We start from the raw sequence: 22939 nt of genomic DNA, 5'->3' as shown, positions 1-22939 counted from the left end.
ACGGTTATTTTAATCTTGATTGACGGATTATTTGACATAAAATTATGATCGTACAAGTGTCGTATGTTTTTATATTTATTTCGGCCAGATATCATCTTGTCGATGTTCGGTTTCACCTGTGAACGATCGAACCCAATTTAATACAAAAATTGAACTGAATTGCACCAGTTCGACTTAATTAAAAATAATTTAATTTACTAAAAAATGAACAATTGTACAAATTGTCCAAATCCGTCTTGTTATTGTGCTCTTTCTCTTCGATCCCTCCTTTCTAATCGAACAAGAAACTTCAATCGAACGATAATCGTCACCGCATGCCCTTCCCGGCTCTGTGTCCAGCTTCGAGCTCGACTCCTCCTCTTCTTTTCCCTTCTCGGCAACAGAAATTCGGCATGCACTATCACTATTCGATCCTCTCTCTCTTCTTCCACGGTGCTCTTAAGAGCCAGGAACAACTGGTCATCGTCGAATCAGATCTTTGCGTCTACGACCTCCGGTGGGGTGTTGGTCTTATCCCTCTCTTATTGTCACTCTTTTAACGTCTTTACATATTCTCTATTTTAATCATGATATGAGGACCTGTGGTTTTTTTTTTTTAAAAAAAATTAATCTCTATACCTGAGTACGTTAATTGAAGCTACTGAACGAGTTGCTGCCACACCAGAGGGAGGATGCAGTGAACTCACTAGCGTATGAGGCCGACATGAGGTTGTGCGACCCGATCTATGTCCGTGTTAGGGTCATCTCCCTCTTCCAGCCCTAGCTTCGACAGCTTCAGCTCGATTGTTTATTTTATCAATTAATGAAATAATTTTTAATTTGGTTGAATTGGTGCAATTCCATTCGGTTTATGTCGAAACGGATTTGGTCATTCACATGCAAGACCGAACATCAACAAGAACATCCGTGGCTGAAATTATAGATGGTCAAAATATCACAGGTGAATTTTAAATATAAAAAATATAGGACACTGATATGATTATGATTTTATGTCGATCAATAATAAAATAACAGTGGTATTTATTTTTGGATTCCAATAGCTGTAACATCACCAATTATATTATATATATATATATATATATTTATCATTAATAATTAAACGTTAGGTAAGAGTTCCGTGTCCTTCCTACTACTAACAACAGGATTAACGTCAAACCCATGAATACAATAGAGCTCCCAGACACACACACACACACACCCTCCCTGCACACGTGGACCGATCAGATGCCTTTAATTGTTGATGCTTGACATGGGAAAGGAGCACAGGATTCAAAACCCTCCTCCCCCAACCTTTTTGCCCCTATTAGGTTTCGTTTCGTTCATCCCCTAATCGATTTTAGATTAGATTTGGATATTTTTCCCCCCTTCCCTTCATTTTCTCGCTGGGGCATTTTTGTTGCTGATTTTGAGAAAACTTCCATTTCAATTTCCTCTCCGGAGTCAATCGATCGATCATCCAATCAATCAATCCCCGAAGAGGTCGTGGGAGGATCCTTCTTCCGTGCTCCTCCTCCTCGTCCTCCTCATCCTCAGCTGGTAAACTACTCTCCTCACTCGAAATTCTTGTTTCCTCAGTCCTCAATTCGAAGTTTCTTGTTTAAGATAGGCCCTGGCAGTGTGGTGGAATTGGGAGGTGGTTTACAGTTTTAGGCGGTTCCGATTAGCAGGCTGATCCGATCTTCTTCTCTTTTTATGCGGGGACCTTGTTTTAGTGGATCACCAGCACCCGCCCGCCACATTGATGGTCTTCCAATCGAGCTAATGAGAGTGCTATGATGTGATCTTCTGTCCATCTCCAATGTGTTTTCACCTGGGGTTCAAGTGATTCTGGGTTTCTTGGGATTTCATTTCTCCTTACTCTTTGGTATCGGTATCGGTATCGGTATCGGTATCGGTATCAGAATCAGCAGCGACTATATATATTGTAGCGGAAGAAAAGAAACTGGGTGAAGATGCAAAAGATTGGGAGTCTTTCTAGAGCCAGTAATCTGAGGGTGACAGTGCCCCAACAGTCTCTGAGGAGGATGGGGCTGTGTTCGACCGGTGGGGGCCAGCATACATCTCCTGTTGTGTTCCCTGAGAAGCGTGGAAGTAAGGTTAAAGCCCCTTCTTCGAGGCAACATCTTAACCCAACTAGTATGACCAATGATGATCCTCTTAAATCTAAGACACCGGACGAGCACGGGATTGACATAATTGGAGGCGGCGGAGATGAGAAGTCTGATCTGTTGGGTTACGTTGTTTACACTGGAAAACTTGTCTTGGACAAGAGAAAGCACGTGGATGAGAAACAAAGTTCAGGTGAATCCACCACCCAAGAGGCTTCTGTCGATGCAAAACTGACGAGCAAAGCTTTGGTTTGGGGCTCCAATGTGTTGCCGCTCGATGATGTTGTCTCGGTAAGCATTTCCTGTCCGATGAGAATAAGCATGATGTGTTGTGCTTTGTGGGAAGATGTAATACTAATGCGGTGAGGTTGTCGATGATAACTCCTTGTTTTTTGCCTTGTGTTGATGATACTTTTGGCAGATAACTTATATTACCGGTCTCAGACATTTTACGGTGCATTCATACCCCGAGAAAAAGGTTTCTTGTGGCCTTTCTTGTTTCATGAAAGGTCAGAAGAGAAGTCGAAAGGATTTCCGGTTTGTAGCCTCTAGCAAAGAAGAGGCGGTCCAGTGGGTTGGTGGATTTGCTGATCAGCAATGCTACGTGAACTGCTTGCCCCACCCAGTGTCATCAAAGAAGCAGGCCTCTTCAGAACTCCTTCCAATTGATCCACCTCCTGAGTTGATATTCAGGTGTAAAAATCCTCCAAGAATGCTAGTGATACTAAACCCACGGTCTGGAAGGGGTCGATCCAGTAAAGTTTTCTATGGAGTGGTTGAGCCAATATTTAAGGTGTGCTTTCTTTCTTTGTCGTCTATTTGTCTTCCCTCTCATATATGGTCTTGCTTAATGTGGCCTGAGCCTGGAGGTATCACATGGAATGTTTCCCTAGGTAGGAATTCCTATAGAAGTTTTTGGTTTTATAGACCCTCGATAAGCAGTCAGAAGCTCCAATAGCTGTTTGCTTCAATTCTCATCTTGGTTTCCTTTATAGTTTATTTTGAAGCCTTGCATCGAATTCTGCATCATCTGTAACTCACTCCTAAGAGATATGTGTATCAGCAAATTGATTAGGCGCAGTAGCTCTTTATTTATCTGGAAATTCTGACTTATCAGAGCCTCAAAACTGGCGATAACTGGCTGCAGCCAATCGCCACAAAGCTGGGTGGTGCAGCTACTTTTGGGATCTTAAAAGTTTCTCATGGGTAATGTTCTGCAACGACAGCTTGCAGGGTTCCAGTTGGAGGTTGTGAAGACGACATCCGCTGGTCATGCCAAAAAACTAGCATCCAGTGTTGACATCAGCACATGCCCTGACGGTACTGATGCTTAATTATTTTCTGATTATTTTAATGATTTTGTGTCTGCATGGTAGTCATCTTTGTTACAGATACCGGTTTCACTAACAACAATGCTCACATATTTTCAGGAATCATATGTGTCGGAGGAGATGGAATAATAAATGAGGTTAGTGAATCCTATATATTTGAATTGGAGATTGTTATATTTCTTGTTTTGGCATGGTTTGAATGTTATTTTCTTTTAAACTGTTTGTACTTGTGCCTCAATCTTATCCTGTTACATTGCAAGGAAGGCCTTTTTCTCTTCACTTCTTAGACAGCTTAATTTGTGCTTCACTGTGGTAGTGCTGGATGGTGAAGGCTTTCTTTCTTTTTTTTTTTTTAATTATTTTTCCCCAGTGATAATGAAGGCTGTTAAGTGCCCACTTATCTGGCTGTTTGGTATCTCAAAGTTGAGGGCCATGTATTGCTGGAATTCCTCTTCTTTGGTGTGTGACTTGATACTTGTAATTTTTTCAAGTTTGTTACATCTGAAAATTTTTCTCCCAATCTCATTCCCGATCCTCTCTTCTGATGTATACGTATTTAATTTGGCATACCTGATTCGACGTTGTTTATTGTTTTAGGTATAATGACCTTTCTGTGAAATGTTAACCGCTGCTCTTGGTGTCTAGTTTGATGACCGTGATGATGATGTTTATGATTGGATTGAGAACCATGCAAAGTAAAAAAAAATGTATAATTTGTGTTACTGCAGCATGTACTGTTGATTGTAATGAATAAATATTCGTCCTGTTTTTTTTGAAATTGTATATTATAAATATTTTCAGTAGTTTCACTTTCATCTTAGTCCTCTTAAATACAATTCATTTTACAGGTACTGAATGGTTTGCTCAGTAGGGACAACCAGAAAGAAGGAATTTCTATACCCATTGGAATCATACCCGCAGGCTCTGATAATTCACTGGTTTGGACTGTTCTTGGAGTTAGGGATCCAATTTCTGCAGCTCTAGCTATAGTGAAGGTATTATACCTGCATAATTAATCTTTTCTTTCCTGGGGTATCCTATCCTAAGAGAACCCATATAGACATCATCTTCGGACTGGACATATTGACCTTGCTGGCATATGCATGCTTTTCTCGATATATCCTTGCATCATAATGCTGACCATTGTTTTAAAACACACTTATAATAATAGACAACATAGATTGCACGTTTTGAATCATTATCTTTTCATCTCTGCAACTTCAAATTTCACCCTGTATTCTCTCTCACCACTTATTTATGTATTCATCCAGGGCGGTCTGACTGCTACAGATGTTTTTGCAGTCGAGTGGATTCAAACTGGTGCCATTCACTTTGGGATGACAGTTTCCTACTATGGTTTTGTCAGCGATGGTAATGATACTTGTTCATTGTGATTTTGGATCTATCATGGTATACTAATTCTTGAATTATGCATGCTTGCATAAATGAGATGGAGGTTATTGAGTTCTAGCTCTTTCTTGCGATGCAAGATTTGTTCCCCGGGTTTTTATTGTTCGCAGCCATGCTTTTTACATCGTAACCCACTCACCATGTACGACTGCTTGGCTGAAGCTCTAGATTTTGTGGTGTGGAGATGTCTCTTCTTCGGTCTTGTCCAGTAACAATCAATGTCAGATTCATTTTCACTATTGGAAGACTAATGGATAGGGCTATTTTGTTTCTTACTAGATCTATTGGACGGATGCAGTGGTTTTTGACTTAATGCGCTGATACTGATTTAGTTGTATCTTGCCTCTCTCTGACATATGCCTGACTCCATGTCACCTAAAATTTCAATCGCTGCATTTCATTTCTGAATTTTTGTTGTGGTCTTCTCAGTTTTGGAACTTTCTGAGAGATATCAGAAGCGGTTTGGTCCTCTGCGTTATTTTGTGGCTGGCTTCCTCAAATTCATATGCTTGCCTAAATACAACTTTGAATTGGAGTATCTTCCTGCCCTGAAAGAAGACCAGGAAGGAAGGCTATCTGATCGGGAAGTAGTGGACGTGTCAGACCTTTATACTGACATAATGAGAAGGTCAAGCAAAGAAGGCTTCCCCAGGGCCTCTAGTTTGTCAAGCATTGATTCTATAATGACCCCCAGTAGAATGTCTGGTGGAGACCCAGATACCACCTGCAGTAGCACTCACGCCAGCACCGAACCTTCTGAATATGTTCGTGGAATTGATCCAAAATCCAAACGCCTCTCATCTGGAAGAAACAATGTGAATGCAGAGCCTGAAGTTATTCATCCCCAAAACCCTCTCTCTACCACTCCAAATTGGCCAAGGACCAGATCAAAATCGAGGAATGACAAAGGGTGGAGCGGTTTGAATGCTACAAATGATCGTGCTTGGGGGAATACTGCGATTAATGACAAGGAAGACATATCATCTACCATGTCCGACCCAGGTCCAATATGGGACACTGAACCAAAGTGGGATACTGAACCTCGCTGGGACGTTGAAAATCCCATTGAACTGCCTGGTCCCTCCGCGGAGGATCTAGAAGCTGGGACTAAGAAGGAACTCATCCCTAGGTACGAGGAAAAATGGGTTTTGGTGAAGGGTCAATTTCTTGGCATATTGGTATGCAACCATGCATGCAGAACTGTTCAGAGTTCTCAGGTGGTAGCTCCGAAAGCTGAGCATGATGACAGCACTATGGATTTACTTTTAGTCCGTGGATCTGGGAGATGGAGGCTTTTAAGATTTTTCTTGCGTCTTCAGATGGGTCGACATCTTGAGCTGCCTTATGTTGATTATATCAAGGTATGAGCTCAAAAGAACTCATTTGTCGGATTTATCTTAATTATGGCTGCCGTCATGATTTTACCCATTTTGGTATATTGAACTAACGCTTTCATTGTCAACTGGCATTTTCTTTTTTTTGAAATGTTTGTTGGTGCGAATATACTTTTAAAAGACTAGCTTCCATTTTATTTGCAGGTGAAGTCGGTAAAGATTAAACCCGGAAAGCACTGCCACAGTGGTTGTGGAATCGATGGTGAGCTTTTCCCTCTAAATGGACCAGTCATCTCCTCTTTGCTTCCCGAACAGTGCAGACTAATAGGTCGCTCCCCAAGCCACCGAATATAAGCAGATTGTGTGAGCTCTTGTTTATTTTCAGTCAGGCCCCAGGGACAAGTATATTGTGTATCTTCCCCTTGGAATTTTGTGGAAATAGATGGACATGGAACCTTGATAGATTGATCAGAGTGCCTTTCTGTGCCCTCTCCCCTGCTGCTTGCCTTGCAGAATCGGAGTCCCTGTAAATTTTTTGACGCGTATCAGCTGATCTTATCATCCAATATCTTACCCTCTTGCTCTTCTATGATGTTCATGTTGCACGAGTCCCCCTCTTGTTATCTGATGGGTGGGAGCTGCTTGGTATACTGAGAAATTGTGGTAATTTTTTTTTCTTCTGCGACCAACAATATATATATATGTATGTATTATAAGGCTATGTTTGTTGCTGAATCTCCGCTACTTAATGTACTTAATCTTTTATTTTTTGTGTAATGTATTCTGGAATCAGATTGCTGAATTCGCGGCTCTTGAGGTTCCGTGGCTTTGTTCAAGTCGAGGTTTTTTTTTTTTTTTTCCTTTTTTGGATTGAGTAGTATGTGGTGATGTGATAAGAATGGTTGTACTGCAGGGCAGACACAATCTTGTATAGTAGTATATATTAAGCTTGTTTAACTATGTTATCTTCACGTATTCATGATTGGCAGAGACGGGGTTCTGGATTGCCTTCTCGAAGTCTTTCTCATGATACTTGTGTAATGTAATATTCATCGCCTGTCTGTTGGAATTGGATCTCTGCCAGCGTCACTGTAATGGTCACTAGTTCATTCGCCATGAATGGGTCCAAGACATTCGAATGGCTTGTATATATTGATCCCTGACTAAGCCCTCCTTGTAGAAGGCGAACACTGTCGAATTTTCTGAGCAAGCAATCCCGGGCACTATCCATTAACATGGTGTGGGCTCCACTTCTTACCAGTTTGGTTCTTGGGACACCACAGACCCTGAATCTGGTGGCATTGCCATGAAAGTAGGAATTTTGGAACAGAAGATATTATGGAGACAGACAGACATACATACATAGAGAGAAGGGACCAAGATCAAGATGAGGTGTCAAGATCGAGGGGGCTTCAAGGCCAAGATAAGATGTGTGTTAGTGAATGGACAGAACACCTTAGCAGCTAGCTTAGGACTTTTTTCTACTTCCTCCGCCTGTCCTGTCCTGTCCTGCCCTGCCCTGCCCTGCCCTGCCCTGTTAGGTGGTGCTCCTACTGCTGCTACCGGTGGAGAGACAGAGACAGATAGATAGATGGATAGATGGATTGTTCGTTGTTGATAATTGTTAGTTAAGATTGACAGATAGATAAAGATCCGAACGGCTATATATATATATATATATATTTATTTATTTATATGTATTTATTATACACATACATGCAACCCAGGACAGCAGAGAGCAAGCTAGATACACCTGAAATTCTCAACCGAGATGAGTTTTGACTTGTCTTCTTATATGTATATGTTTCATTAGAGAAATAGAGGGAAACAATCGAATATCTTTGTCGTCATCGTCATCTCTTTCAGCACTTTCCATGGAGTTGAGCGTCTCCTCCTCCTCCTCCACCTTCATGCCCTCGCCAGTACTGTCTTCGCTAAACCAGCTTCCTTTTTCAAGAGCATATGCATCAGCGAGATCCATGTCCACGCCCATGACCCACCTGGCAATCCAATCAAGACTAGTAAAGACAAGAAGATCACCACCAAGGACTATGTGTGTTTCTTGCGAGGTCGCCCTGAAGTCGGAGCCAAAGGTCGCACCAGTAATTTCTGCTCCGCCGTCCCAAGTGGGGGAGGCCCCAGGCCAGGGCCCAGAAGATGCAGTTATCGGGGCCAAGGTAAGAGTGAAGGTGCCGGTGAAAGTGTACCATGTGCCCCGTGTCCCGGAGGTGGAACTGATTGGGATGGAAGGTACGGTTAAACAGTATGTTGGCGTCTTCCGGGGCACCCAGATATCCGCAAGCCTTCCATTCAAGGTCGAGTTTGTTAAGGAGATCATAGGCGGTAACCGCAGTGGCCCAGTCAAGTTCTCTGTCCATCTCAAGGAGGACGAGTTTGACTACGTTTGATTGAATTGAATCAGTTAGCTAGCAGCATATACGTATGGCAAGTGCAGCCTACTTCGTGGCGGGCACATAAAATAAGAGCTCGGCTAGCCCCCACCAGGAAATAATGCAAACGTTAGCTCGGTTTGATGGATTACTAATACAAGCCCATGCCATCACGCAGTACTTTCTGCAGGTCATCATGTGATAGCTAACAGTTTCTTCAGTTTGTTAGCTGCTGCAGTGCCAATCGCCAGGGGCGGGGGCAGCTGTTTTTCTTCATTTGACTCTTAGATACATCAGAATAATACATTACTGTCGATCCAATCCTCTTAAATAATTAGCCAGCTTCCTGCCTTTAGTTTGGATCCATTCATTCGATATCGAATCATGAGCAATACAATATACTGTCTGGTTCGATCCATAGATTTATATCAAATAGGAGCTCAACTAATTGCTATATATAAATATAGATATATACACAAAGATATAGTGATTTTTTTTTTCTTGGGTCAACAACATTCATAGTGATTTTTCGGTGAACTAAGGTGCCAATGGACAAAACAAAAAATAAACTAAATTACACAAAAGCAGGGCAAAGGTAGCTGCAATGATATTTCCAGACAGAAAGCCTTGGGTGCATCCCTTGATCAAGCTCGAGTGATTTTCGATCGAGCTAGCCAGTACAAACGTTGCCTTCTCTGTAAACATGACTCACAATATGGGTCCTCTCCAAACTGAGCAACGAACTGATGAAACATTCCAGCGAGGATAAGCATGGAGAAACTTCCAGTTGCTGCATAACCAGCCGACGAACCAGCTCCGAACCTCTTCTGCTCTTACCTTACGGTAACCAAGCTAATTCAAGACCATCCTTGAGACCCCATAATTCAGCTATGGCAGTTGTTGAGGTTCCTATGTTGTGAGCAAAGCCGAAAATCCATCGACCGTCTTCATCACGAATGAGCCCCCCCACACCTAAAATCTCAGGATTACCATGAGATAAAGCTCCATCCATACATATTTAGTTGGTCTAATTACCTAAAAAAACACGACATTTACTCTTTTTCCTAAATATAACATGACCTTTAGAAAATAACACAGAAAGACACGACTTTTGCATTTTTTTTTATAAATGTAGCACGATCTTTGGAGAGTAGCCTTTAAAGGCATGACTTTTGCACTTTTCTCTAAATGTAGCACGACCTTTAGATTTAGTTGTGCATTTAGTATAATGTAAATTATTCAGTCAAATTAACAACTAGCTGGAGTTAACGATGCAATATAACACAACATGATTGAGCGAGTGACACCTGGCACCGTTAGCTCCATGTTAGTTGTTATCGTCCGATCATGTGAAGTCTACTCGTCCAATCATACTCTGTCACGTGGCATCATTAGCTATTATGGTTACAATTTGACTAAATAATTTACATTATGCAAAATGCACAACTAAACCTAAATATAGTGCTATATTTAGGAAAAAGTGCAAAAGTCTTGTCTTTATATGATACTCTCCAAAAGTCGTGCTACATTTAGAAAAAAAATGCAGAGATTGTATCTTTCTGTACTATTTTCTAAAAATCGTGCTATATTTAGGAAAAAGTACAATGATCATGTTTTTTTTGAGTAATTAACTCTATTGAGTTCAACCCAACCTGCCAAGGGACATTGCCGTTTGATCCGCCTCCATTAACGTCAGCCGGCTTACGAAAGACACAAGCACAAACATACCTTGAATTGCAAAAACTTGCCTCAACTCGGAGGATAGACATACATAGTGATTTATTACTTTGCAGAAGATCACGAGAAGAGCATCCCCTCATCAATTTAACTTACCAATAGAAGTGTTGGTGGAGTGGTAAGCGATTCCAACCTCCATAAGAAGGAGAATACAAGTTTAAGACTTGAAAATTGCACTTATTGGGAGGAGAATAACTTTAATGTTCAATCTCCCGAAATTGGAAGAGTTCACAAATTTTTTTCTTACACAATAGGGAAAAAAAACTCAAAGTGGGTGCGGTGCTCCAAAACTCCAAGTATGTTATGGTAAGGCCCATTTCAGGCCCAAAATATCAGACCATTAATCTTGAAACTTGTTGGGCCATGTAATCGCATTTCCTCCAGTTCAATAACTCACTCTTACTATTACTATTACTATATACATCTATATGTTGATTTTTGCCTACCTGCAGGTTTGTTGGGTCCCATTGTAATCGAAAAGACAGAACCATCCAAAGAGTAGGAGAACAACCAGAGCTAGCTATCTGCACCCGAGAGGATATATGGTTTAGAAAAGTTCGTCCATCGACAACCCTCCACAGTCGTCGGTTCCTCGATCAATTGGTGAAAGGAGAGAACCCTGCTGATAGTAAAGACTAGTGATTCCTTAGAGGGAACATATACATACATACCTATATATATATATATATATATGAAAGCAAGATACGATGTGGACCTGATCAGATGTCCGTTTCTGAATGGAATTTTTTCGGTTTTCTGAGTTTTTAAAATTTAAAATTATATTTTATTATAAAATTACGAACAAAATCTTTTGAAATAATCTCATTTAAAAAATTGAAAATACTATAAAATCTTTTCAATACTACGATGTTCTCCAATTGAATGCAATATGAATTTTCTAAATAGACTTACTAGGTTTTTTTTTCGGAATTATTTTTAATAAAAAAGTATTTTTTAAAGATATCTCATTCTAAAATCAAATTTCTTTATTTCTTTAATTTTTATAATTTTTATAATATTTAATAATCTTGAATTTTTTAATATGAAAGTTAATATTTCATCCCAGATGGTTTTCGAACGCTTCATTTCTGAAAATTTTTTTTTTTGTTTTTTGAGTTTTTAAAAATTTTAAATTATACTCAATTACAACATTAGTACTAAAATCTTCTGAAATAATATTCCATTTAATAAAACCAAAAAATATCATAAAATCTTTTGGATAATACGGTGCTCTCTATTGAATGCAATATGGATTTTCTAAATGGAACTTTCTTGGTTTAAATTTTTTTTTTAAATTTTCAGAATTATTTTTAATAAAAATATTTAGATATCTCATCATAAAATATAAATTCTTGATTTCTTTTTATTTAATAATCTTGAATTTTTAATATGAAAATTAATATTTCATCCAAAATGGCCTTAGAATACTTCGTTTCTGAATGAAATTCTCTTAATTTTTTGAGTTTTTAAAATTTTAAATTATACTCGATTATACAATTAGCAAAAAAGTCTTCTTAAATAAATAATTTATTTATTAAAATTGAAAATACCATAAATATTTTGGATAATACGGTGATCACCATTGAATGCAATATGAATTTTCTAAATGAAAATTTATAGGTTTTCTATTTTGTAAAAAAATTTTGAAATTATTTTTAATAAAAAATATTTTTTAAAAGATATCTCATCATAAAATACGATTTCTTGATTTTTTAAAATTTTTATAATCTATATATTATTTAATAATCTTGAATTTTTAAAGTAAAAAAATAATATTTCATCACATAAATATTAACCTCAAATAGTATATATTATTATATACTCATACATAATATAGATATATTAATTTATGATTTTGTGGACAACTTTTATTATATATAATAAGAAAAAATATATATGAATTATATTATTTTATAGATATCTATTTTTTAAAAACTATTCTAGAATTTTTTTTAGATATATATGAAATTTTCTAGATTTTTTGAATTTTCTATTTTTGTTTCACTTTTGATTCTCCAAGCAATTTTTTCTTTTAATTTTTAATTATAATTTTCCTTTTTAAATTGATGGCACTATCCCGTTCAAAGTACGAACTTCATGACTAATATATATACATATATACACACACTATACATATAGAGAGCAAGAGAATATATATATATAGCGGATATGCCTGGATGAATGACGATTAGCAAACGTATCATCGACATATATAGGAAATCGATCCAGCAAAATATGTGCAAAAAAATTAAGGCCTCAAATATAAAAGAAGTTCAATCTTAAAGAAAATAAATAATATATAGCTTACCGAAAAAGATAATAAATAATAAAAAAAGAATCAAGTTATATTATTTTCTAGCTACATATAGCATTGCACAATTACGTGTACGAATTAATGGTGGGCGGGTGGACAAAATCCGACCACATCATTTCTCCTTTATTACAATGTTTGAGTTAGCTCAGCTAGCCCACTTGGTCCTGGCCATGGTCCCCCCACTAGCCTGTAGCTATAACCCATACATATTACATATAGGACTCATTTATCATGCACGATGACTTCCCCGACATCTGAATATGACCAGTAGGATCTTGTTCGATTTATTTTTGCACCTACTAAGTAATGATTAAAGTCTATCATCATGCTTCTACCAAAAAAAAAAAACATCATCGTGCATATCCTGCCTTTTGTGATAAGAAGGAAACATTTAGTAAAAGTATTTATTTGCCTAAGCTGAGATATCGCATATTATATATATATATATATATATATATATGTATAACCCCCAAATATACATATATATATATATATATATATATATAATCATGTTAATTGATATCGATTGCACCAAAAATGTGAAATTCTCCTATAAATATATCACTTTGAATGTGATTTTTGAATTAAGAAAATTTTTAAATTGAATATTAGGAGGTTATAGCAACACTCTTATTACACATATATAAATGAATTTTTTTAAATGTAAAATATGAGATTCGAGGAAGAGAATTTGGTGCAGTGATTCAAGTCCCGGATTCGAAACATGAGATCTCCCATTTTGATTCTCAACTCTTTATAATCTTATAATCAACATAATTAGGTATGTTAAATTTTTTGGTGAATTATGTCACTTTATTATTATTATTATTATTATTATTATTATTATTATTATTATTATGCATTAGTGGGTTAATAACAAAAAAAAACATAAACTTTTTACATTTTAACAATTCTAGCACGAACTTTTTTCCTTAACCTAAAAATGCACAAGTTTTCGATTTGATAATAATTCTAGCACGGCGTCAAATTTTTCATTAATTTGAATGAAACTGAGACTACAAAGGATGCCGTGACCCCAATCGAGGGGAGGGCGCTAGCGGCCTCAATCGGGAGGGTGATGATTGGGGTCATGGCTCCACCCATCGGAATCGGGAGAATCCTCAATTTGAAGGTTCTTCCAATTCCGGGGGGTGAGACCCTCGATTTTGGCCACTCCTTTCCCCGATTGGAGTCGCCGGTGCCCTTCCCTTCGATTGGGTTGTTGGCACCATCTGTGACCTCGATTCCGTTTAAATTAACGAAAAATTTGACACTATGTTAGAATTATTATCAAATCGAAAGTTTGTGCATTATTAGATTAAAGAAAAAGGTTTGTGTTATAATTGTTAAAATGTGAAAAATTTGTAATTTTTTTTATTATCAATCATATATCGGTGTATAAGTTAATCTAAAGAGAGCTTGATTTTGGCCTATATGAGCCTGACGATCTTCCATCGGGGGTGGAGTATTAGCTTGCAGGATATATTAGTTGACTCAGTGCACTAAAAATGCTCAACTAAAAGATACCATACCAACTCCTTAATCGCGAGTAGTAGGACACAGATTTTTCGATGTGACGTGAATTAATTATTTTATCGACGTTCCCATGTTTCTAGCATCTATATATATGTGTCGTGTCGTATTGGAATATATATATATATAAATATTATATATATGGCATACAAATGGCATTCATAAAGAGGCATTTAATTTCTCTTTTTCCCAAAAGATTTGCTGGCATTCATTCTTAATGCCTGCCATTACCTTCTTTTTCTTTCATTTTTTTTAATATCCGCTGCGCGGTGTCAAAGTCTAGACAAATTAATTAGGATTTGAGGATTGGTACATATATATAAACATATGAACAGACGATGGAGGAGTAAGAAAATCAAATCAATATGTTTCAGGAAAAACCGATCTCGACCATATTATTAAAGAAAATCTTCGACTTTTTATGGTAGCCTTTTCTGGTCGGTTGATATAAGCTTGCACGCATCGATATGTGATGGAATATATGTAAAGTAAAGTTCATAATAATAAGTATCTAATTATGATTCGAATTTGCAATACTTACAAATTATAATTAGTTTATATAATAGTTACCACTTAACATATATATATATATATAGATCCCTTCAGAAAATGAATATTTTAAAGCATATATTATCGAGCCACTACCCAAATTATCGAGCCAATGTTCATGTAGTAGAGAATCTCGTGGTATTAAACATATCATTAGTAATAACAGCTGCGCTAATCACCGAAAATTCTAATTTTGCATATAATTGGAATTGATGTAGTATATACCAGGCTGATATGAATGAGCTTTCTTAGCCAACATTCTTGTTTTCAGTTATAAAGATCAAATTAATTCTAAATTCGTATTTCACGGGATCTGTTTGACTTTATTTATACCATTAATTATTATTCCCGTATTTCACTGTACTTGTCATATTTGTCGAGCATATGCATGTATGTATCTAGAACTTAAGCATGCATGCTCATTTCACCCTATGTACGTGGAAGTTTTTCTAAATATACACCATGGACTTGATTAAGATCAGAAATACACTCACACACACACACATACAGAGGCCTATATGGACGTTTAACACGCACGTAAAAAGAAAGGCAAACAAAGTCTCTCATACACACATATTACAAAGGGAAAATGGCAACGTATATTATGACCCAAAAAAAAGGCAACGTATTTTAGTTTCCCATATAAATATATACATTTTCTGATTTAATTTGCAGTTCTTATATAATTTGAAGAATAAAGCGTGATTTGTATATGCATGCTGTCATAATTAACGGATTATCCATATATAGAATTTCGTTTTTTTCATGACCGAGACATAAATCGACAATAAAGGGAAAAAGGGACGGAAGTCAACCAAAAAAAAAAAGAATCTAGTAGGGGGAGGTATATTTTTTATATGATATATTGATATATATGGGGAGGTATAAAGATTCCTTTCCGTGCGCGCTAGGCTGGCCATGTAGTGGGCTTGGGCCACTCCTCCATGATCGAGAAGCCCAGGCACCCGGGCACCGCTATTGGGTCCACGTGGCCATGCCTCATTGGCTGCATGGATTGATAATTATGCACGGAGGCGATGGAAAGCCTTTTTTTTTTTTAAGGGTATAAGAGGGAGATAACAATGACAATAATAATAATAATAATAGCTAACCACCACTTCTCAACCTGTAAATCTGGGTGGGGTGTAGAAGGTTTTGATCCTTTTGTTTCGAGAGGATTAGCCTCTCATCATATTGCAACAGGTACTTTAGGCATATTAGTTTCGCTGACGTGGTACCAAAAGAATATTCGCTTTCTCACGTGGATTTCATATCACGGAACTGTACAAACTGATTGTTATCTGATTTATTTATTCGAACCAAATCTGACTCGATTTAAGAAAAAACAATACAAACTGATCGCTGATTATTTTATAAATTATAAGAAGTGTCATTGAAATTTATAATAATACTAATAATAATGTACCCCCACGAAGCCCAATCACAAAAGACAGCAGGAAGCAGAGGAGGAAAAAGGGCAGGGAAGAGAATTCTTCCCCCGACATATTCCTGCCCTTTTTCTCTAGTCTTTTCCTTTCTTTCTGTGCCACCAGTCACCGCAAATAATAATGAATATAAGGAAGGAAAATAATAATAAATAAACGTGAAAATATAGGGATATATAAATATAGTTCTTGTTACTGATGATGATGATGATGAAAGAAGAATATAAGGATCCAATATACATAACCTAATAAAAACAGCAAAAAAGAATATCATACTCTTAACTCTACTCTTGTTATGTATTTTGATGTTTGTATTACGTTCGTTTATTTGTGCTGTTACCTTCTTCAGTTTATAGGGTTATTAATTACAAAATCAAACACCATGAAAACTTTTATTTTTGATGATCTCGTGTGTTATTGCCTTCTTGCAGAGCTCCCCTTATATGTATAATAGATGGATGAAAGCAACACTCTCACACTACATGGAATCTCTCACATTCTCTCTCTTAATTATCTGATCTTTTCATTTTCTTTCTTTTTTTTTGTTGGGTTGCTTTTTTTTTTTTTCCCTTCAACGCATTCAAACGGTCGTCCTTTTCCCCTGATTTTTTTTGAGGGAAAACAATTGTTTTTTCATGGTCTATATATATATGAAAATTTTTTTCTTTTTCTTTTAAAGAGAGGGAATGAGAGAGAAAGATGGAGGGGTGTGTGTGGTGGGCTTTTGCTTACGTCGACTACTTTGCCGGTATAAAAGTGCGTGCCAGTTGAGATAAGCATGCATGCATGAACTCTACGCATCATTTTCACCACCTATTATATCTAAATACATACACAAAATATAATCGCCCAAAAGATACTTATGCGGCTATGCCGTTTTTATTAGTTCACATGAATGGGAATCCAATTAATGATCTATTATATACATAATAGCGATTACTTCGTTTATTTTTTTTCCCTTATATTGGAACTCCCATTACAAGTAGGGTTTGGATATGTAATAGGCCATGAATTATCATCGTTTATGCTGCGATGGTAATTCTGTTTACAAATATGTAATAGAAACTTATATTGCAACTTCATGTTTCACTATTTCTTCTATTTTCAAAAAATTTCCATCCACCCACCACCTCATCTGCATCCGTTTACTACCTCTTCGTCGTCGTCTCCGTCATCTCCTCCAATGTCACCGTTGAACATCCACCTTTGACAACCTATTCCGGTTGCCCCATGAGTCGAAGAAGCCATATCTGGCGATGTCGAAGCTTAGATTTGGCCTCACTAGAACATATCTGGCTTAGGGCGAAGGTTCGAACTTTGGTGAGCTCGTTGCTACCCAAGCCCACTGTGGCTCGTGAACCACATGGCTAATCATGAACCTAGCAATGGGGTCGCAAGCCTTTGTTTGGGCAAACCCAAGGCTCGAGCTCTAAGCTATTAGGAGAGAGAGGTTCACCTTACTCAAGGCTTGCGACTCCATGGTTGGGTTCGCGAGCCCAACGCGATCCCAACCATGTGGCTTGCCAGCCTTGGGGGGCTCGGGTACCCTTGAGCTTGTTGGAGCTTACCCTTCTTTGGCAAGCCTCCGTTTTCAAATTAATTTTTGTCTTTTAATTTTTTTTTATAACAAGGGCATCCGAGTTTCGTGGCTAATTCCATGGTCCATGTAAATACTTTGCAAGTTCACGGGACTGATCAGTTCGGTCATAGATCGTACAGGTGACCCAATTTTTTTTTATTTTAAATGTATATTTTAATATTTACTAATGACTTATTTTTGTCTTTTAACTTTTTGGCTTTAAGTGTTCATTGTTTTGAATTCTTATTTGCAATATTTCTACTCCCAACCAAACAAATAAAATTATATTAGAATTGCATTCAGTTTTTTGTCAATTCATCTCCCTATTTATTACATTCACCGACTAATACATCAAAGAAAACCAAACGTGATTTTAATATAATGCTCCCTACCGAATGTAACTAAAGAAAACACTTTGTAATCTAATCGAATTAACTATATATATATATATGTATATTAATGAAACAAAATTTTTATCATAGGTGAAGGACAAATCTAGGATTGCGTACTCATGTGGGAGTAAATTATGATTTTCATTATAGAAGAAAAATTGTTACACTAGTTAAACCATGTGAGTACATAAATTTTATAATGTTTGTATTCATTATGAAAGTAATGGAATAAATGCAGAAGAGAAACAGTCTTGCATAACAAATGAAAAATAAATAACCACCAGGAGAAAATAGGAACCCTCGCTCTTAGATTTCACGATTAAACAGACTTTATCGGGAATCAGTCCATTTTTGCTATTTATTGGTTTTCGAATCTATGATGCACTTGATGTTACGAAGTTTGTTGAGTACGTTGGTGAAAAAAATATATACTTAATTTTCCTTCGGCATTAATTATATTACATAGTTTTTTAGATATGTACGTATTTAAAAACCCAATGAACCCCTATTAATCCAGTTCACGTCGGGTCGTCCAATTAAAAAAGTAAAACTCTCACAATATGTTTTTTTTTTGTTTTTCCAAATGTTTAAAATTATCGTTTTATTATAATAACATGCCTTATATATGCGCGCGGGTGCACATAGATGCTTTCAGTATTTGTGATTAGTTAATAGGAAAATATAGCAAGCTTAAATAGTTATTTCTGTGTCTCCATTCATTATATACACACTACACACACCTAATCATATATATATATATACACACAGACAGACACGCGCCATACTTGAAGACGTTCAAATCAGTCAATGTTCTGCAAATACACTTCTCAAAATACCCATAGCATTGTACATATATACTTTGTCGGATATAGATACATATATATATATATATCTATATGATTATATATATATAATATACGACATGAGCACAAAAAAAGCAATGGGGCAGTCTGAAAAATTCTTTTGCTTTTTTATAGAAAGAGAGACAACTGAAATTGGATGATGACATGGCTTCCTCCTCCTACTTGTTTAATTAGCCGTCCATGATCGATCACTTCTTAATTCTCCTCACTCTCTCACCGAATAAATTATATATATATATATATATATATATGTGTGGGAAAAAGAAGAAATACATACACACAAGATTAAAAAGGAAAAAGAAAAAAGAAAAAAGAATGGTGAGGTGAGGGACAGAAGAAGAATCATATGCTCTGCTTTCCATAATGCTTGGTCTCCCTTTTTATGACAATTTTCTATTTGGAAAAATTCATGCCAATTTGCTGATCGATCACCCTCTCCCTCGCCCGCAATTTTTTTCCCGATATAGCCCTGATAATCATATGTTTAATGAGCCCCAACTAATTCAGTTCGAGTCAAATCGACCTATTAAGATGTATACCTCTCCCAATCAAGATTTTTCTCTATTCATAAGTCTTAAACTCGATATCTTAATTAAAGAAAATAAGTATCAAACCTCTCTCTCACTGTTACGTGTCTCCCTACTATTTGCTGTTTTGAAGGTGCTAGAAATTCTTCCAAAAAAAAAAAGAAAAAGAAATGCGCATTTAGGATGCTAGCTAGCAAAGTCATAATCCAAATCACACCTTTTCTCACAAAAGCAAAAAAAAAAAAAAAAAGAGAAGGAATTTGTGGGTTCATTTGATTTATCCAACTCATATTGTCACCTTTGTCCCCCGTATATGCTTATACGTGTGCCGTTAAGTTGTTCTCTCTCTTTGTCATTCCGATACGATGTCGACGAATTGTGGATTTGGAGAATTTGGAAGTTTTCGAGACCTAAAAAGTTCAAAACAAGATGTTATCAATTTATAATTTCAAAGAGGCTATGTCATGATGATCAATGACGTTGTCCTGAAGCAAAAACAAGGACATATATTGATAAGAGGGCTTTTCTTGAGATTTTTTTTTAACCATGATATATATAATATATATAGAATTACGTAGATTATGTGTGCTTGCACACCTTTATTAATGTTGACGTTACATAAGTAAATTAGTAATAAGAGATGATCGAAATCATTATTTGAAGACAAGCATTATTCCATCAGCCAACAATTGCAAAGTGAAACCAACTGTACGTGCGACGATTAATAGATATGGCTAATTATACTATAACAAACAAAGCGAAACTAAATGATTCATCGATGATTTATTATTAATTTAATTTAATTATACAAGTCAACGGTGTCGACCACACTTCGTCACCTTTGTCGATCATATTAATAATTGTTAAAGGAGAAAGAAAAGTTTGAGACATTGGTCAACGTTGTCAAGCGACAATTCCTTGGTAGACTGCCCTTTAATGATGATTAATGCATCCTAATACATTATTTAACTATCATTGTCCACCGCAAAAAATTACATTATTTATCATTCAACCTACTTTGCATACAACAATATAATATATATATATATATATATACACAACAGTTTTATACACATTTCACCAATTAATGCCCAAAAAAAGTTATGAATACATTTATTATATTTGTGTATAATAATATATAGAAGAGACGACCCTCGACTTTAATCGTTATTCTCTTTATCTTTTGATGGAAGACTAGTCTTAATTATATATTTAAGTGATAAAGTAATCCCCCCTATCTAGCTATATATGCGGACGTATCATTACTGCTCGTAAAATAATTAATTATGCATGTAAGAAAAAAAATTGAAATTTGACTGCACTAGCTAGCTAGCTAGGGGTCGATCTCATTAATATTCTTACAAATCCTAAAACCGCCATTAGAATTGTAATTACAACACTCGACATATATAATGCATGCATCTTACGACATACGGAAAACTTTTTGCATCTGCTTTTGTTAATGATGTGTTTGAACTAATTCCATTATCTTAACAATTAGTTGAAGATGACATCAACGCATTATATTTATTTTCTTGGGTATGTATCATGGTATCCGGAAGCCTAATATGCTCCGATTAATTCAGTTCAACTGGATCAACCTACTAAGAGGTAAAACTCTCCCCACGTGAATTTTTTCCATCCACAAGACTTGAACCTGGAACCTTGTTTAAGATGAATAAGAGCCAAGTTGGTTGAGCCAACCTATCTTATTTGATTTAATTCGTCTTCTTCATGTTCTCTTCCATTTATTTTAACTTCAGTTTCAGTGAGTTAAACTATTCTTATTCACGCAGTTAACTTCTTTTATATATATCAATGCGATTGCAAATTTAACATATAGTGTGTGTCAGTAGAAAAAATACTTTCGTCATTCTATTTCATCATATAACGTGAGAAAAGACCTACCACATTGCAGCAAACGAGAAAATGAGTTTTAGTTAAGTTTCTTCTTAATTATGTCAATCTAGTTATTTTTTCTCACCATGCCCATGGAGTGAATCAGCATGGAATTACTCGAGGTGGGTATTTTTTCGGGTAAATTAGATGATACTTTATGACATACATACATATATATATATATATATATCGGCATAGAAATGCAATTTTTCTTTTGCTAGTTAGTAAAGAATAAAGATGTTTACATATACATACGTATTGTGCATGAAATTCGACGATTACCAAGAGATAAAAAATAGAAAACAAAGAAAGATGTTGATTATTGACATATAACATGGTAGAATTTGGAGTGCTTTAGTTATGTAAATTATATTATATATTTGTTGGTCCAGTTGGCAAGTCTCAGCTCTTATACATATATTATATTGAAAAGATGCTATAAATTTTTCTTGGTTATAAAAGAGATTAATGAGTATATTATAATGAAATGAAAATTCTAATAATTAGTCAATAAAAAGGTATGGATGATCTCACGATGAGAATCGAACAGACGGAATCTCATAATTACCATGTGAGAATGTGCGTTACTATACTTCGTTCTTTTTCTAAAGATGCTTCATATTTTCTAAATAAGCTTAGCTTGGATTCCTTTAACCAAGAACTTTCGGCTAATTAATTAAATATATCCAGGCTTAATTACTTAATGAAACTAATTAAATTTGCTATCCTGCCTTTTCTTGGTTACTTTTTTTTCTCCCCGGTAATAAAAGGCATCATGCGATGGAGACGTAAATCTACTCTAATCACCATGTATTGGTGTAAGTTTGATATCTGTTATTCTTAAATAAAATCTCGAATCCGAGTATTGTGAACGGATAATACCCACTATTGAGAGAACTTTACTCATTTTATGAGCTGATGGCTTGACTCAAATTGGACTAGTCAGGATCTATTGAATTTTTTAATACTAGAGCATATACTGTAAAAAAAAAAAGAAACTATTAATAGGGTATTATGTTATGTTTTGTTTTCTTTAAGGCAAATGAGGGAATTATGTTACGTAAATTTATTGAGTTGGTTCATCTTAAAAAAATTACCTACCCTCGTACGTGGTTTTAACATATGACCTACCTCATCTATCCTTCCCTATATATCTCGACGCTCTTCACCTATGATAAAATTCTTCACCATGCATGCATGTCACGTCGATCGACACATAAATAACGGACCACTCTGCATGTGGATCCACTTGACGAACCAGAGTTTAGGCTGACCGACAAATTAGCAGAATGTATGGACACATATTCACATATATATATCAAAATAAAAGGCTTATTAATTGGTTTTTCTACGGGTGGGAAACAAAAAGTTGATTGCTAAACTTCGCTAGTAAAGTTGTCGAGGGTGTTCTTATTGGAGAACCTTATATTAATATAATACATGGATTAATTGGAGGATGCCTCAGCCTGACAATATGGAGAAACAACTATACATAGAATTAATAATTATATGACCTAGACTTAATAAT

At 36.1% G+C, this 22939-nt stretch overlaps 2 protein-coding genes across 4 annotated transcripts; both read left to right on the top strand.

Moving 5' to 3' along the window:
• Window positions 1–1281: 1281 nt before the first annotated feature.
• On the top strand, window positions 1282–7019 carry LOC116187498 (sphingoid long-chain bases kinase 1). Of its 3 annotated transcripts, none has more exons than XM_031516238.1 (9): window positions 1282–1536; window positions 1713–2399; window positions 2530–2901; window positions 3335–3428; window positions 3539–3576; window positions 4288–4434; window positions 4711–4810; window positions 5279–6210; window positions 6388–7019. In XM_031516238.1, the coding sequence occupies exons 2-9, from the start codon at window positions 1953–1955 to the stop codon at window positions 6535–6537; spliced, it is 2280 nt and encodes a 759-aa protein (XP_031372098.1). In that variant the 5' UTR covers window positions 1282–1536; window positions 1713–1952; the 3' UTR covers window positions 6538–7019. The 3 variants fall into 3 exon arrangements, with proteins under 3 accessions (XP_031372098.1, XP_031372100.1, XP_031372097.1); XM_031516240.1 differs by having other exon boundaries at window positions 1668–2399; XM_031516237.1 differs by having other exon boundaries at window positions 1282–2399.
• An 860-nt stretch (window positions 7020–7879) lies between these two features.
• On the top strand, window positions 7880–8991 carry LOC116187499 (ferredoxin-thioredoxin reductase, variable chain, chloroplastic-like). The gene has a single exon (XM_031516241.1). It carries the CDS (start codon window positions 8058–8060, stop codon window positions 8589–8591), a length of 534 nt encoding a protein of 177 aa, XP_031372101.1. The 5' UTR covers window positions 7880–8057; the 3' UTR covers window positions 8592–8991.
• Window positions 8992–22939: the final 13948 nt, after the last annotated feature.

This window comes from Punica granatum, chromosome 8 (genome assembly GCF_007655135.1).
Source record: "Punica granatum isolate Tunisia-2019 chromosome 8, ASM765513v2, whole genome shotgun sequence".
NCBI lineage: Eukaryota > Viridiplantae > Streptophyta > Magnoliopsida > Myrtales > Lythraceae > Punica > Punica granatum.
This window is presented reverse-complemented; position numbering and strand designations above follow the sequence as displayed.

Excerpts from the sequence above, each read along its gene's own strand:
- LOC116187498 (XM_031516238.1), top strand. The coding sequence starts at position 1,953 with ATGCAAAAGATTGGGAGTCTTTCTAGAGCCAGTAATCTGAGGGTGACA. Across the intron at positions 3,577-4,287 it reads GAGATGGAATAATAAATGAG|GTACTGAATGGTTTGCTCAG; the intron begins GTTAGTGAATCC and ends TTCATTTTACAG. Across the intron at positions 4,811-5,278 it reads CTATGGTTTTGTCAGCGATG|TTTTGGAACTTTCTGAGAGA; the intron begins GTAATGATACTT and ends TGGTCTTCTCAG.
- LOC116187499 (XM_031516241.1), top strand. The coding sequence starts at position 8,058 with ATGGAGTTGAGCGTCTCCTCCTCCTCCTCCACCTTCATGCCCTCGCCA.